At 34.2% G+C, this 18838-nt stretch overlaps 1 protein-coding gene across 1 annotated transcript in view; it reads right to left on the reverse strand.

The window, feature by feature from the left end:
* The window catches only part of LOC100367669 (uncharacterized), a 35121-nt gene that overhangs the window by 7047 nt on the left and 9236 nt on the right, over positions 1 to 18838 (reverse strand). Inside the window, exons 2-4 of the mRNA XM_002734179.4 lie at positions 18667 to 18722; positions 17759 to 18029; positions 5529 to 5832 (exon numbers count right to left, since the gene is read on the reverse strand). Of these exons, the coding sequence (XP_002734225.3) occupies positions 5529 to 5832; positions 17759 to 18029; positions 18667 to 18722 (631 nt within the window). The remainder of the gene's footprint in view (positions 1 to 5528; positions 5833 to 17758; positions 18030 to 18666; positions 18723 to 18838) is intronic.

Below are 18838 nucleotides of genomic sequence, written 5' to 3' on the forward strand. Positions count from 1 at the left end.
AATAAACAACCTGCAAGCACTGTGAGTGGCATGTGAAGAAAAATTATTATTAAACTGCATAACGTATCAACTTTAAGTACAGTAATTCGCTTGCATTGATGTAAACACGTTGACATAATTTACAAAAATTCGGTTTGCACACTGCCAACATGCTAACGTAAATGACGGAGGTGTCTGTGGTCAAAATAAGTATCCAGCATGATCCACATAATAATGATCCAGCATGTAATAAGAATGCAACGTTTGGTTTGTATACTTCTATGACAGATGCACTTATAATAGAGCTAATACGATTTGTCTAACTACCGTAATAAGCAATGCCCAAGGTATTTTTTACGTTATTTAACACAAAGCCCCAAATGAAATAGTTAACACCACACTACCGTACTACAGCAGTGATGTTGGATAATGATGTATTTATCTAGACTCTCACTGAATTCATCAATCAATCAAATGGAGATAATACAGGGCATTATCCCATTGCTCAGAGCACTGATCTAATAATTGATAAAGATTGATTTACGATTGATTCAGTTTTTATGACTTATTGGCACACAATGCATCATAATGTCAGTTTTACAATTACACATTTTATTTTCATTAATTTCGCAAGTTAAGGGTTAAATTGTAAAATTTTGTAATGGTGAAAACCCTTATTCTGACAGTCGCATGTACTTTTACATTGACTTGTCCAGACTTTCACTTGGGTTCTAGGGAGTCACAACCTTTTACTGGGTCCTAGGGAGTCACAAAGACTTTTACTGGGTCCTAAGGAATCACAACCTTTTACTGGGTCCTAGGGAGTCACAAAGACTTTTACTGGGTCCTAAGAAATCACAGTGACTTTCACTGGGTTCTAGGGAGACACAGAGACTTTCACTGGGTCCTAGGGAGTCACAGTGACTTTTACTGGGTCCTAGAGAGTCACAGAGACTTTTACTGGGTCCTAGGGAGTCACAGAGACTTTTACTGGGTCCTAAGGAATCACAGTGACTTTCACTGGGTCCTAAGGAATCACAGCGACTTTTACTGGGTCCTAGGGAGTCACAGAGACATTTACTGGGTCCTAAGGAATCACAGTGACTTTTACTGGGTCCTAAGGAATCACAGTGACTTTTACTGAGTTCTAGGGAATCACAGTGACTTTCACCAGGGTCCTAGGGAGTCACAGTGACTTTTACTGGGTCCTAAGGAATCACAGTGACTTTCACCAGGGTCCTAGGGAGTCACAGTGACTTTCACTGGGTCCGAAGGAATCACAGTGACTTTCACTGGGGTCCTAGGGAGTCACAGAGACTTTTACTGGGTCCTAAGGAATCACAGTGACTTTCACTGGGGTCCTAGGGAGTCACAGCGACTTTTACTGGGTCCTAAGGAATCACAGTGACTTTCATCAGGGTCCTAGGGAGTCACAGTGACTTTTACTAGGTCCTAAGGAATCACAGTGGCTTTCACAGGATCCTAAGGAATCACAGTGACTTTTACTGGGTCCTAAGAAATCACAGTGACTTTTACTGGGTCCTAAGGAATCACAGTGACTTTTACTGGGTCCTAAGGAATCACAGTGACTTTTACTGGGTCCTAAGGAATCACAGTGACTTTCACCAGGGTCCTAGGGAGCCACAGTGACTTTTACTGAGTCCTAGAGAGTCACAGAGACTTTTACTTGGTCCTAGGGAGTCACAGAGACTTTCACCAGGGTCCTAGGGAGTCAGTGACTTTTACTGGGTCCTAGAGTGTCACAGAGACTTTTACTGGGTCCTAAGGAATCACAGTGACTTTTACTGGGTCCTAAGGAATCACAGTGACTTTCACCAGGGTCCTAGGGAGCCACAGTGACTTTTACTGAGTCCTAGAGAGTCACAGAGACTTTTACTTGGTCCTAGGGAGTCACAGAGACTTTCACCAGGGTCCTAGGGAGTCAGTGACTTTTACTGGGTCCTAGAGTGTCACAGAGACTTTTACTGGGTCCTAAGGAATCACAGTGACTTTTACTGGGTCCTAAGGAATCACAGTGACTTTTACTGGGTCCTAAGGAATCACAGTGACTTTCACTGGGGTCCTAGGGAGTCACAGTGACTTTTACTGGGTCCTAGGGAGTCACAGTGACTTTTACTGGGTCCTAAGGAATCACAGTGACTTTTACTGGGTCCTAAGGAATCACAGTGACTTTTACTGGGTCCTAAGGAATCACAGTGACTTTCACTGGGGTCCTAGGGAGTCACAGTGACTTTTACTGGGTCCTAGGGAGTCACAGAGACTTTGACTGGGTCCTAAGGTATCACAGTGACTTTTACTGGGTCCTAAGGAATCACAGTGACTTTTACTGGGTCCTAAGGAATCACAGTGACTTTTACTGGGTCCTAAGGAATCACAGTGACTTTCACTGGGGTCCTAGGGAGTCACAGTGACTTTTACTGGGTCCTAAGGAATCAGTGACTTTTACTGGGTCCTAAGGAATCACAGTGACTTTTACTGGGTCCTAAGGAATCACAGTGACTTTCACTGGGGTCCTAGGGAGTCACAGTGACTTTTACTGGGTTCTAAGGAATCACAGTGACTTTTACTGGGTCTTAAGGAATCACAGTGACTTTTACTGGGTCCTAAGGAATCACAGTGACTTTCACCAGGGTCCTAGGGAGTCACAGTGACTTTTACTGGGTCCTAGAAAGTCACAGAGACTTTCACCAGGGTCCTAGGGAGTCACAGTGACTTTTACTGGGTCCTAGAGAGTAACAGAGACTTTTACTGGGTCCTAGGGAGTCACAGAGACTTTTACTGGGTCCTAAGGAATCACAGTGACTTTCACTGGGGTCCTAGGGAGTCACTGAGACTTTTACTGGGTCCTAAGGAATCACAGACACTTTCACTGGGGTCCTAGGAAGTCACAGTGACTTTCACTGGGGTCCTAGAGAGTCACAAAGACTTTTACTGGGTCCTAGGGAGTGACAGAGACTTTTACTGGGTCATAGAAAGTCACAGAGACTTTCACCAGGGTCCTAGGGAGTCACAGTGACTTTTACTGGGTCCTAGAGTCACAGAGACTTTTACTGGGTCCTAGGGAGTCACAGAGACTTTTACTGGGTCCTAAGGAATCACAGTGACTTTCACTGGGGTCCTAGGGAGTCACAGAGACTTTTACTGGGTCCTAAGGAATCACAGACACTTTCAATGGGGTCCTAGGAAGTTACAGTGACTTTCACTGGGGTCCTAGAGAGTCACAGTGACTTTCACTGGGGTCCTAGAGAGTCACGAAGACTTTTACTGGGTCCTAGGGAGTGACAGAGACTTTTACTGGGTCCTAAGGAATCACAGTGACTTTCACTGGGGTCCTAGGGAGTCACAGAGACTTTTACTGGGTCCTAAGGAATCACAGTGACTTTCACTGCGGTCCTAGAAAGTCACAGTAACATTCATGAAATTTCATATTCACGAATGTTGTCAAATTATCAAATCAAAGAAAGCTTAGAAAGAACTCCCATGTGCTGAGAGTATTGGAGACACATTAAATATAATTTGAAATTACTTAGCTGAAAACTAATTATGCAAATCAGAAAATTAACATGAACAGATTTGATTGTAAAACTAATGAGGTCTGCGCAATGTAACAAAAACTCTATGTACCAAGTTTAATTGAAATGTGATTAGAACCAAAAAATTATGAATTATTATGCTAATTAGGGAAATAATATGAACAGAGTTTTACCCCAAACTAATTAGGTTTGTACATTGTCCTAGAGCATCTTTGTACTAAGTTTCATTAAAATGGAAATTAGTACTTTAGATATCAGTGTGAAAGCTTAAAATTGGTTAATTACGCAAATTGGGTAATTAATATGTACAGATTTTAACCCACAATTATCCAGGTCTGTCTATTGTCCTACAGCATCCATGTATAAACATTCATTGATATGTGATGATTAGTACCTGAGATATCAGTGTGAAAGTTGGAAATTGGTTAATTATGCAAATTAGGTAATTAATATGCACAAATATTTACCAAAAACTAATTGGGTCTCTGCATAATTCTAGATTCATTGAAATGTGATGATTAGTACTTTAGATATCAGTAGAAAAGCTGAAAATTAATTATGCAAATTAGGTAATTAATATGCACAATTATTTACCCTGAAACTAATCAGGTCTCTGCATAGTCCTAAAGGATCTATGTACCAAGTTTCATTGAAATGCGATGATTAGTACTTGAGATACCCGTGGAAAAGCTGAAAATTAACTAATTATGCAAATTAGGTGATTAATATGCACAAATATTTATCTGAAACAATCAATCTCTGCATAGTACTTGAGTATGTAAGTACCAAGTTTCATTGAAATGTAATGCTCACTACTTATATCAAAAGCTGAAAATTAATTAATTATGTAAATTAGGTAATTATATGTACTGATATTACCATAAAAATTATCAGGTCTGTGCAGTGTCATATGACATCTATGTACCAAGTTTCATTGAAATGTGATGATTAGTACTTGAGATATCAGTGGAAAAACCGAAAATTGACTAATCATTATGCAAATTAGGTAATTAGTATCCACGGATTATTACCAAAAACTAATCAAAACCTAGCATTTGTTCAGAGCATCTATGTACCAAGTTTCATCAAAATCCAATGAGTGGTTGTTTAGATATCAGTGGAACAGTCATGGAACCACTAAAAAATAGCTAATTATCATGCAAATTAGTTAATTAATATGCACGGATTTTTACCAAAACCTAATCAAAACCTAGCATTAGTTCAGAGCATCTATGTACCAAGTTTCATCGAAATCCAATGAGTGGTTGTTTAGATATCAGTGGAACAGTCATGGAACCACTAAAAAATAGCTAATTATCATGCAAATTAGGTAATTAATATGCACGGATTTTTACCAAAACCTAATCAAAACCTAGCATTAGTTCAGAGCATCTATGTACCAAGTTTCATCGAAATCCAATGAGTGGTTGTTTAGATATCAGTGGAACAGTCATGGAACCACTAAAAAATAGCTAATTATCATGCAAATTAGGTAATTAATATGCACGGATTTTTACCAAAAACTAATCAAATCTGCGCATATGTTCAGAGCATCTATGTACCAAGTTTCATCAAAATCCAATGAGTGGTTCTTTAGATATCAGTGGAACAGTCATAGAACAGCTAAAAATTAGCTAATTATCATGCAAATTAGGTAATTAACGAGCATGGAATTTTACCAAAACCTAATCAAATCTGCGCATTGGCCCAGAGCAACTATGCACCAAGTTTCATCAAAAACCAATGTATGGTTCTTGAGATAGCAGTGGAACAGTCGGACACACATACACACACATACACACACACACACACGCACACACACACACACACACACACACACACACACACACACACACACACACACACACACACCATACAGACACACTAACTGCAAAGACTCCCATTTTGTGCTTCGCACATGGGAGTCAAAAAGCGGTTCACAATATTTCAAGCGGTATATGCCATGCATGCTTTGTTTGTTTCATTCTTCCTTACCGTTAAATATCCGGACTACCCTCCATAATCGGAATATAACCAGAAGTCCCAGGATGTCGTGGAAAGTATCTGGAGATATTGCATACGCCACATCAAAGGAAAACGATATAATAACTATAACAGCATCAAAGACTTCCAGTTTATGTTTGAAGAATTCTAGTCGCATACAATAAATGCGTAGCGAGATCTCTATCATAAATAAACTAAGTATTGTAAGACTGCAGTAGTGTAACACCGCACTGGCTGTGTTTTCTTCAAACTCTTGAGTTTCTGTAGAATTCCCACAATCACTGGGGGTAGACATCTTCAAAAAAGAAAAGAAAAAATGTTATACAAGTAAAAGTGCTAATTTACACTTTGGCAGTTTGTTTCCTATATTTGTTTTTCTTTCATCAAAATGCAAAGCTAATTTTGAACCAAAAATTGTTTTTACTTCTCATCATGTATGTGTCAAATCTGCTTCTCACATTTTTTTGCAATTATGGGTATCGGTAAAATGTGCCTCAAACAGTATAATGAGGAAATGTTTGTTTTCTCTTTCAAAGAATGTTTTGTAAAGCCAAATCAACCTTTAATGCATGTATTTGAATGCATTTATTAATAAATCTTAAACATTGAATATACATGAATATCTTTTTGTTGTAGTCTTAAATAATGCTATAAATACAACAACAATATCCATAACAGTCCAGCATTTTTTAATTTTCCCTAGGGAGAGAAGTAAAGTGTTATTTTGTTTTGTCCTTATCTGAGGATTTCATTTTATTTTATGGATTTCATGAAATTAATGCAGCAGTAAGCATCGATTTGCAGTACAAAATGAAAAATATGTTTTATACATACTAGTACATTATACTTAGTATTTGCACTATTAGTATACATGTAGTGTAATATGCATTTACATAGATGACAGAGGTATGGCTACAGTCACCTGGGTGATCTGGATTGTGTTTTTTGAGTGTTAGTGATGTGATAATAGAAAACAATCAGTTGTAAACAATTCCCATATACTACACATCATAATGTAATTTTGACTAATTCATTTCAAAAGTTTTTGGGAAATTTTGAGAAAAATTTGTATTTACTACCGGATTCTGCCGTAAATTCGCCCATCCAAAAAATCACCCTGGGCAGTTTCACGGCTGGTGGGCCCTTATTTGGGGTTAAAATTTTCAAAAAATGATCATCAAAAATTTTTTTCAATGCCGGCAGTTGGATAGCTGTAGTTCTGTAGCTGCTGCTTTCGCTTTAGTTTGTATGTGAGTGTTTTATTATAATCAGTAAGGTTTTTTTTTAGTTCTTCGTCATGAACGTGAAATTATGTGTATATTTATGTGTACTAGTATATATTTTTTTATATTATGTTTCTATTTTTCATGAAAATTGAATTTTTTTAAGAGTAACTTCAGCCAAAAACCTTGAAAAAAACAGTCACGTTGATAATTTTAAGTCACATTCCTGATAACCAGAAACTTAATATTTTGAAAAAAGCAAATTAAATTCAATTTCTAGTCCAGCTTGAAAGTAAGTGAAGGAAAAAAGAACATGCACAGTTTTTTGTGGTTGTACTCAACAATGTAGGGACAAGGACAGATGACAAATCAAGCTATTAATTGCATTAAACTGAAAGCTCTTGTTTGCAGGTGTATCCACATCTACTTTCAGTGTGTCTGCCAAAATGCCGTAAAATTGATTGAATATCCAGGAAATACTGACAGTTCAGACATTTATGAAGGTGGAATGTACACAGAGTAGAAAAGTAGAAGAAAGATACAACAATAAAGGGACTGGCCAACTCAATTTGTAAAGGTGGAATGTACATTTGTACACAGAGTGGAGAAGTAGAAGGAAGATACAACATTAAAGTGTAACTGAATTGGAACAATTGACTTTTTTTGTGTGCAAAATTTATTTATAAACAACATTATGAAAAAAAATCAAGTGAAAAGGGTATATAAATTGGGTAAACAGTCAATGATATTCCGAAATCGCGCCACGCCCCCCTCTCCCATCACCTTCGAGTTTTTTCGGCATTACGAGTGTAACCGAAATGGCGCCACCAACGGGAGCATAAAGCATGAGCTAGCTAGCAGACAGGATTGTTTATCATTTTCCATACGCACGCGTTTCGTAAACATATACAACGAGTTACCAAGATCGAGAATTCTTACGAGTTACCATCATATACAACGAGTTACCACGATCGTTTTCATGGGGAAACGCTGTGTTGTTGGCGGGTGTAGTAACACACACGGCGATCGCGTAAGTCTTTATGGGTTCCCAAAAAATTCGAATTTATGACATCAGTGGACCAAAGCCGTCAAGAACACCAGGAAACATTGGGATGGACCTTCTCCATATACCGTTATTTGCAGTGTCCATTTTACGCCCGAATCATTTGTTGATCCACCATCTGGATTCGTTATGAATTATTTGGGTTTCGGGAATAACTGTGTAAATAACCAGAAGAATAATATTTTCCATGTAGAATATGAATATTAATTTGCTTGAAAAGTTTAGAATGTATTCATGTTATTATGCCAGAGTCGAAATAACTAGATCGATCGTGGAACAACAACAACAAAACACAAAATGGCGATTGGAAAATGTAAGCACTGGACGCATTCACCGTTCACGTACTTTGTGTCTTTACATGATTTCTTCAGAAGATCAAGAAACTGAAAATTGCACACTGATATGTGTTTAGAATTTGGATGAACAAAAGACAGAAACTGGAAACCAAGCCGGTCACGATGTTCAAACTCTGTGTCACGGTCATTTTGGGAAGGTACACAATCACCCACATCGCGTACTTTTCTTGCAGGTTCAAACCTGTATGGGCCAATTTGTCCCTGGCACTCTAAAACAAAATCGTGGCATCTCTCATTGTCATCATACTCTTCGATTTCATAACTCTCGTCAGACGATAACATAGATTCCGTGTCGCTTTCCGAGCACTGCATACGTATAGCGGCCATTGTGAGACGATGACAAGTTCCCCCCGTGACATCACAAAGTACCCTTGTATGCTAATTAGGTACTCTAGTTGGAGCCTCGCTCTGAGTCGACCAAGAAACTGAACGTGGGCGTGTCCTTATCCAGAACATTATTATTGATCGTTTACTTAATTTATGTACATTTTTCACTTGATTTTTTTTCATAATGTTTTTATAAATAAATTTTGCACACAAAAAAAGTCAATTGTCCCAATTCAGTTACACTTTAAAGGGACTGGCCAACTCAACTTGTGAAGGTGGAATCATCATGAAATGAATAATTCCAAGAGATGTCCACCTGAAATACCTTTATGTATAACATCAAAGCAATCAGACTTGCGGTATTTAACAATAAGTCAAAAATATTCATCAAAATGAGAAAATTGAAGATATCATCACAAAATGAAAAAATCTAAGAGAGGTCTACCCAAAGTACATATACACCAAGTATCAAAGCAATCAGACTTGTAGTTTTCAAGAAGTAGTGCAGCTGAGTTGCTGACTGGTTTGTTATGTGTGTCTTGAGATCATTACATGATTAGAACTGGTTAGTTCTAACCATTTATACATTTTGCTAAGCAGTGTGCACTAATGAGTGTTATGAAACACACCAACAATGGTGTCCTGACATTTAACTACCCTTGAATTATCAACATATTTGAATTGTTTACAGAATTCAGAAATGTGTTTTTATATAATTATAATGTAACTTATAATGCATATTTTCACTTTCACTTATACTGTAAAATACTTTATTTTCGCTTAAAATTTATTTTCACTATTTTTGCTGAAAGAGTGATTCAGTGAAAATAAAATCCAGCGAATATACTTTTTTTTCAAATATTTTACATTGAACTTTCCAAAAAACAATGAAAATAAATTCCACACAAAATTACAAAAGTCTTTTCAGCGAAAATTAATTCCAGTGAAAATAAATTATTTCACAGTAATCACTTCATTTATTCACTTTTTTTGCAGGTAAAATGATTTAAATACCAAAACCGGGGTTTTTGCTTCATTTATTGAAATTCTATGCATTGTTGTAACACTAAATTTATGTACATGATAAATAGTGACTATTTGCTGCAGTACGATATGACATCATTTCAAGTTTAAACAGCTGAAACCATAGCAACCAATTTCTGATAAATCATCATCCTTTCTCTTCAAATTGATGTTCATTATTTAGGAAGTTCAATTCTGAGGCATTCCATCGGCACTTACGCCATTCCAAGCAGTTAATCTATCCTATCAATACTTTGTATCAGTATTTTCAATACCTTCCACGAAATCTAGTATTGATCAATATGGCATTGAGACAAAACCATTTGGTTTGGGGGGAGGGGTAGTAGTAATTGTACAAAATCCATAAACAAAATTAACATTATTATTATGAGACAGTCAATGTTATTGGTCAAAGGCAGTCACATGATCATTTGATAAATATTGATATCAACTCTACCAGTGTATGTTGAAAAGGGTAAAATGATGGATGACACATTGCAATGCATTTTGCCACTGGAGGCAAATTTTGAATGTAATTCAGGAAGATACATTTTTGGTTAGAGTTACTTGGTGATGATAATTCTTAATTTTGGTTGCAGGAGATATAACTTTACACATTGTAATACTTTTGGTAGAGAAACTTCCATTAAATTACAAGCACATATGAACTAAAAATTTAATTCATGGTATGTTGGATTATAAAAGTACCGATAGAGCTTACTACGACCACAAACACAAAGCTGTCATTTACATAAGCACATCTGCTACTACATTGTAATATAGCAAATATACTAATGTATAAATTCCATGAATTGATATACTGTGGAATACTTTATTTTCACTTGGAGCTAAACACAACGTCGGGACAGTTTGCTACTCTTTTTACAGGAGCAAATATCTGGAACAGTATCGCCCTCCATATACGATCAATACTAAATGTACCAAAATTTAGAAAACTTTTAAAATTACATTTATTGCATGAAAATAATTGAAGTTATTTAGCCATTATTTATTTAATTATTTATTTTATTCAATCACTCATTTAATTCTTTTATTCATTTATGCACTCACTTCCTAAAATACTCCAAGTACCTCACATACTTAGTTTTGTTTACAATTGCTGGGCTCAGACTAGACTAGCTATAGCTATTTTCTGCAGCCCCTTTCATAATAATGAACCAAAGAAGATAGAAAAAATACCGGTAGATGTCAACTAACAAAACAAATGATGAAGGAAAAAATGAGATTAATTAAAAGTTCTAAATAGAACAGCGATATATTTAAGCTAAAAAAAATACTTGGGGGGGGGGGGATATTTTTTTACAATCTTCACATAAATTTCTCATGAAATTAAGCAGTTAACCTTTTTACCACCAGTTCCCTCTTTTCATCACAAAATAGTCCAGTTTATAGTCTGCACTTTCCTTCAGAAGATTGGGACAAAAATACCCACATTTTTTGAGTAAAAACTGAAAATTGACTAATTTTTTTTCTGTTGGCTCCAAAATCTGGGTTCATTTCCAGAATTATTGAAGAATATAAGAAAAAAGTGCAGAAAAATTTGGGCGAGAAAGTCTTGTGGTGAAAAGATTAACAGTAGTCGATTAACATTTGATAAATAAACAGATAAATTGAATACATTTTTTTCATTTTTCAGTGTACATGTAGGTCAAACATACAATGTGTGCAACTACACAATTATGTCAGTAATATTGAGTACAAAGGGAAAGCTGTCTATTACGCTAAATGTGTAAGAGGTTTAAGTATCAAACAACTTACAATAAAGGTTTATAGCTTAATCTTCAAGTGCATTGCATTGTTGAAGAGCTACACTTGTACAACTCGTAATGTACTGACATGCTGTACCGCAAAGGTAATTCTGACTCATGCTTTAAACACATAACTATTACAACCTTGCCAGCTGAGAATCTAGAATAATGAATGAAAATCCATGATGGATACAAACAACCAGTTTATGGAAATTAAGTAATTAATACGTAAGGATTTCATCCCTAAAATAATCTGTTGATTACTCAAGAGCAGGTACAAAGTATCATTGAAATCTGCGAAAAAGCTAAAAATATGCAAATAGGATAATTAATAAGCACAGATTGTAATGTAAAATTAATTAGGCCTGTTGAGTACTGTGGAATACTTTATTTTCGCTGGAATTAATTTTCGCTGAAAAGGCTTTTTGGACGTTTTGTATGGAATTTATTTTCACTGATTTTTGATGAGTTTAATGTGAAATATAGGGAAAAAAAGTATATTCACTGGATTTTATTTTCACGGAATCATCCCTTCAGTGAAAATAGCGAAAATAAAGTATTCTACAGTATTCCAGTCTATCAAGTTTTATTGAAATACGAAGATCGTTTCTTGAGATATCAGTGGAAAAGCTAAAAAATTACTAAAAAACTATGCATAAATTTCATCCCATCTAATCAGGTCTGTGCATTGTTCCCGGGCACCTATGTACCAAGTTTCACTGAAATGCAATGATTGTTTTTTGAGATATCTTGGAAAAAGAGAATTGGCTAATTATTGTGCAAATAAAATAATATGCACTGATTTATAGCATTTAAGTTTCATTGAAATCTGATAATTACTTGAGATATCTGGAGTGACAGTAAAAATTGGATTCAGGGGACTTTTCTCCAAGCTTTCTGCTTTATAATAGCATCAAAATACAAAATAATACAAACAAATAATTAATAAAAAATACAAAAACACTACAAAATGGACTCGAGCACATTTTGTGTGACCTATATGTACTCAGTGCGGTATTACTGATTATGACCATAACCTCTTTAGTTTATGTAGACATTTGCACTGCTAATAGAACAAATACAGTATTGCATATAACATGGTAAAATATTTACTGATAGTCAGAATAGATTGTTATCAAGCTCTCTACAGTGATGAGTCATAAAGCCTTGATGAGCAGCAAGTATTAACCCTTAGAGCACAATAATATTTCCAGCCAAAAAATGTTATATAATTTTGGTTACAAATCTTTAATAAGCAAAATTTTTGAAAAAATGATGAAAATTTGTTCACGGTAACAAAAGTAGACTTTGATTCTCAAAGAGATAAGGAAAAGAACACCAGTATTTCAAGTACTTGTTACAGCAGTGATCAAATAACTAATAACTTAACCAAACTCAGTAAAACTGTATAACAAAATTGCTCAAGCAAACATAACGTAAGTAGACATAAGTCAACCAAAAAGCCTGAAAAAAAACTGAAAAAAAAAACATCTGCAACCGTGCATGGACTCGCCACTAGAATTTCAGCTGTTTGTAGAAATATATACCAACGTAGTTTTGTTATTGTGACAAAAGCGATTGTGCTTCTAATCGAGTGAATACGATACTACTGATTACTTAAAATATTAACTGTTTATTCCATATGGTCCTTCTGGAATACGTAAAATACTAAGTCACTAACCCCTCTCCAACTGAGTTTGGCAAAACTCCAGGAATCACCCTGAACTATAGACATTCCGTAACATTGCAACATATGTGCTAAGCTTTTGGATACTATAACACACACAGTTTTGATAAAAAGTATAATACAAATTTTGTTTATATAAATCTCTTACGCAAATTATTAAATAATAGCCATTTTATCTGAAAAGATCAGACCTAATTGAAACCGTGAGGAAAATGCAAAGCACTGTAATAGCAAATTCTCTAACTTCAACAAGGAAAGGTTACAGAGGTCATCCATTAGCTCAGTAGGGAAATTGTGATGATAAGACCAAGTACTGAGATAATTATTTTATTTAGTGTTTACTTCAAGGCACAGAAGTGATGTATTGTTGATTAGACCAATGTAAAAAAAATGTTTTATGTCACATTAAAATCTTTTTGTTATTTCAATTTGAGATGCAGTTTTCATGGGAATGGGCTAACTCCACATTCAACATTGTCATGATGCACAGCTAAAAACTGAAAATTGACTCATATTTTATCTGTTGGCTCCAAAATTAGGTTTCATTTTTAGAAATATTGAAGTCCTGTTTATAGTCTGCACTTTCCTTCCGAAGATTGGAGCAAAAATAGCCAAATTTTTGGAGTAAAATCTGAAAATTGACTCAAATTTTGTCTGTTGGCCCCAAAATTAGGTTCCATTTCTAGAAATATTGAAGAATATGAGAAAAAAAGTGCAGAAAAATTTGGGCAAGGAAGTCTGGTGGCGAAAAGGATAAGGGTAGACAATTACATTCACATATGCTGTATAGCCCAAGTTTTAATCTCTTTACCAGGAATCACAGCCGCTCAACAAGATTGTTGTTCTTGTGCAATATTTTGTTAGCTCTCTTGGAGCAGATTCATCTTTTTGCCAAAATGTTAAGAAGTGTACCTATAAACTCTACCCCAACCCCTCAGCAGTAACAAGGGCTTAGATGATATAAAACAAACATGTTGACATATGGTATAAATTTGCCATGGGTTATTATTAAGCTGAATATTATTTATTTTGTTAAGAAAAAATATGAAACCATATGGCACACGCATGATTTGCAATAGATTGCTAACATGTTATCTTAGGCACAGAAGCAACACTGTGATATCAATATTATGATCTGGTTATGTACTAATCTAGAACCAATACAGACCACATAGTGACCCTGACAAACATCAATGCACTTATGTTGTATGTGTCAATATCTGTGAATAACACTCCAGAAAATATGCACTCCTGTATTTGTTACTATGAATAATGCACTTCTATATTTGTTACTATGAATAATGCACTCCTGTATTTGTTACTATGAATAATGCACTCCTGTATTTGTTACTATGAATAATACACTTCTATATTTGTTACTATGAATAATGCACTCCTATATTTGTTACTATGTATAATGCACCCCTATATTTGTTACTATGAATAATGCACTTCTGTATTTGTTACTATAAATAATGCACTCCTGTATTTGTTACTATGAATAATACACTTCTATATTTGTTACTATGAATAATGCACTCCTATATTTGTTACTATGTATAATGCACCCCTATATTTGTTACTATGAATAATGCACTTCTGTATTTGTTACTATAAATAATGCACTCCTGTATTTGTTACTATGAATAATACACTTCTATATTTGTTACTATGAATAATGCACTCCTATATTTGTTACTATGTATAATGCACCCCTATATTTGTTACTATGAATAATGCACTCCTGTATTTATTACTATGAATAATGCACTCCTATATTTGTTATTATGTATAATGCACTCCTATATTTGTTACTATGAATAATGCACTCCTATATTTGTTACTATGTATAATGCACCCCTATATTTGTTACTATGAATAATGCACTCCTGTATTTATTACTATGAATAATGCACTCCTATATTTGTTATTATGTATAATGCACTCCTATATTTGTTACTATGGATAATGCACTCATATATTTGTTACTTTGAATACTGGACTCCTGTATTTGTTACTTTGAATAATGGACTCCTGTATTTATTACTTTGAATAATGCACTCCTATATTTGTTGCTATAAATAATGCACTCCTATATTTGTTACTTTGAATAATGCACTCCTGTATTTATTACTATGAATAATGCACTTTTATATTTGTTAATATGTATAATGCACTCCTATATTTGTTACTATGAATAATGCACTTCTATATTTGTTACTATGAATAATGCACTCATATATTAGTTACTTTGAATAATGGACTCATATATTTGTTACTTTGAATAATGGACTCCTGTATTTGTTACTTTGAATAATGGACTCCTGTATTTGTTACTTTGAATAATGGACTCCTGTATTTATTTGAATAATGCACTCCTATATTTGTTTAATACTATAAATAATGCACTCCTATATTTGTTTAACACTATAAATAATGCACTCCTATATTTGTTACTATGAATAATGCACTCCTATATTTGTTTAATACTATAAATAATGCACTCCTATATCTGTTACTTTGAATAATGCACTCCTATATTTGTTACTATGAATAATACACTTCTATATTTGTTACTATGAATAATGCACTCCTATATTTGTTACTATGTATAATGCACTCCTATATTTGTTACTATGAATAATGCACTCCTGTATTTGTTACTTTGAATAATGGACTCCTGTATATATTACTATGAATAATGCACTCCTATATTTGTTATTTTGAATAATGGACTCCTGTATTTATTACTATGTATAATGCACTCCTATATTTGTTACTATGAATAATGCACTTCTATATTTGCTACTATGTATAATGCCCTTCTATATTTGCTACTATGAATAATGCCCTTCTATATTTGTTACTATGAATATTGCACTCATATATTTGTTATTATGTATAATGCACTCCTATATTTGTTACTATGTATAATGCACTCCTATATTTGTTACTATGAATAATACACTCCTATATTTTTTATTATGAATAATGCACTCCTATATTTGTTACTATGAATAATGGACGCCTGTATTTGTTACTTTGAATAATGCACTCCTATATTTGTTACTATGAATAATGGACTCCTATATTTGTTGCTATAAATAATGCACTCCTATATTTGTTACTATGAATAATGCACTCCTATATTTGGTACTATGTATAATGGACTCATATGTTTGTTACTTTGAATAATGGACTCCTGTATTTGTTACTTTGAATAATGCACTCCTGTATTTGTTCCTATGAATAATGGACTCCTGTATTTATTACTATGAATAATGCACTTTTATATTTGTTAATAATATGTATAATGCACTCCTATATTTGTTACTATGTATAATGCATTCCTATATTTGTTACTATGTATAATGTACTCCTATATTTGTTACTATAAATAATGCACTCCTATATTTGTTACTTTGAATAATGGACTCCTGTATTTATTACTATGAATAATGCACTCCTATATTTGTTATTATGAATAATGCACTCATATATTTGTTACTATGAATAATGCACTCATACATTTGTTACTCTGAATAATGCACTCCTATATTTGTTACTATGAATAATGCACATATATTTGTTACTATGAATAATGCACTCATATATTTGTTACTCTGAATAATGCACTCATATATTTGTTACTCTGAATAATGCACTCATATATTTGTTACTCTGAATAATGCACTCATATATTTGTTACTCTGAATAATGCACTCATATATTTGTTACTCTGAATAATGCACTCATATATTTGTTACTCTGAATAATGCACTCATATATTTGTTACTATGAATAATGCACTCATATATTTGTTACTATGAATAATGCACAAAAAATTAATTCCAAGTAAAAATAAATTACTTTACAGTAATATAGCATAGAATAGTCCTAAGTAGCAAACGTACTACTTGCATCATTTCAAACACAATTAGAACCAAAAATATTTGGTGCAAAAGAATTAATTTCTACATTTGTACATTTCTTTTTATGAGGAAACAATTTTAGGCGTTTCTGCAGGCCGCAGACAATAATCATTCAAGAATATTAATGACACAAAGTATATGTCACTATGGTTACATTACTTTTATTAAAATACAAATGTATATTATTTTATCTCTAAAGTCTTCTATCATGTTTTGTTTTTCTTTTCTCTTTTTTCTTTGAATTACAATGTTTCAAAGTGGATGATAAGTTTAAAGGTCGGGCAGGTTGGCAATTAATGAATACTCCTTGCGAGTCCCTACAAGTGAGAGTACATGCATCTTCAATAAAGGTTTGTACAAAAATAGAGGCCTAGTAGCGGGTATTTTAAAACAGAACTATCTATATTGCACAGTGACATCAAACTATGCTTTTTGATGTTTAGGATTGAATAATAAATATTATTATGACAATATGAAATCTCATTTATAGTGTTTAATAAATAAAAAAAAATGATCAGTATATTCAATCGCTTATTTATAAATTATTTGAAATCAATGCTTACTATATGTTTTTAAGAAGCATTTAAAAAAAATAGTATCAAGTATTGTAAGGATGCAATATAACAGTGTATATGATATACAATTTGTTGGTCATAATGTTTACATGTCTTTTGATGGAGGCATTCTTCATAATTATTTAAAGAGACAATGTCTTGTGGCCGGCAACTAGATTGCCTATTACTGTCTATGTTATGTGTTATTTTGTTGTAATTGTTTTTCAGTGAAATTTAAATCCATAAAGTTAATTTGTTTAACATTTTATCTGGGAGATGTACGTTACCTGCATGTCCAAGACCAATGCTGCCAAGACAAATATCACATCCAGGATCACAAGAACAACGATCGCTACTTGGCAATAGTGGTGATTCATAACAGCCAGACATGTGCCTCGAAAACCATTAAATTCTTTTTTTGTTGCTTCATCCTGTGAGTCGGACGCAAGACTATCACTTGTGTCGTCTTTAGTGATGACACGCAGCTGGCCATCTTGTTTGCTTTCTTGCATTCTTTTAAATCCAAATCCATCCATTTTGTGGTAGTGATGGTGATAGCTGAAACAATCACACGAGTTTCTAATGTAAGGAACATGAATCTTGCTAAAATTCCACATCTTAGCAGCCGATGAGAGTCACCAGACTCGCAGCTTATTATATTGTTGTTGATAAAACGTGAACACGGTCGTGAAACAGGGCTAAGAAATAGAACTTCCGTTGGGAGTATTATCCTCGTCAGATGAAACAATGCATTTTTCCATCGGCTACGTTTGCCGCTATGCTCATTGACTAACACAGAGGTCACAGCGCTCTATAACACTCTACCGTAATACGAGATACAGCGGGCTAACAAAGCATCATATCACGTGTTCAGTCACATGACGCGCAATGTTGGAAATTAGCATTTCTTTGTCGTCGAGGCGAAAGTGTAGAGATTCGAATCTGATTTACAAATATTATTAATGCAAAATCCTTTCTAATAACTCATATTAGTAAACGGTTATTTTTTTTTCGAAATAAAATGCATGTTTTTTGGAAATGTTTCGAGTATAGAATTATAATATATGATCAACCGATCAGCTGCGCCACGATCCGCCCCCCAATATTTATTACCCAATGTTTACGTTATAGACCGAGTGTACTTGCATTGCTTTCTATGTCGGTAGTGCGTTTAAACAACTTAAACAATACTTACTCGCTTTCCAGAGAGTTTATTGGATTGTCAACGCCCCCCACTACGTTTGCGGAGACCTAAAAACGCAAAAAAACACAGGAAAGTTTTAACTTCCAACTTTTATGTCTGTACTGTTTATTTTTTCTTGCCACGGTCTTGATTTATGGTTAAAAAATGACCTTTGGGCAGAACA

Source organism: Saccoglossus kowalevskii, chromosome 16 (assembly GCF_978046115.1).
Source record: "Saccoglossus kowalevskii chromosome 16, keSacKowa6.1, whole genome shotgun sequence".
Taxonomy (NCBI): domain Eukaryota; kingdom Metazoa; phylum Hemichordata; class Enteropneusta; family Harrimaniidae; genus Saccoglossus; species Saccoglossus kowalevskii.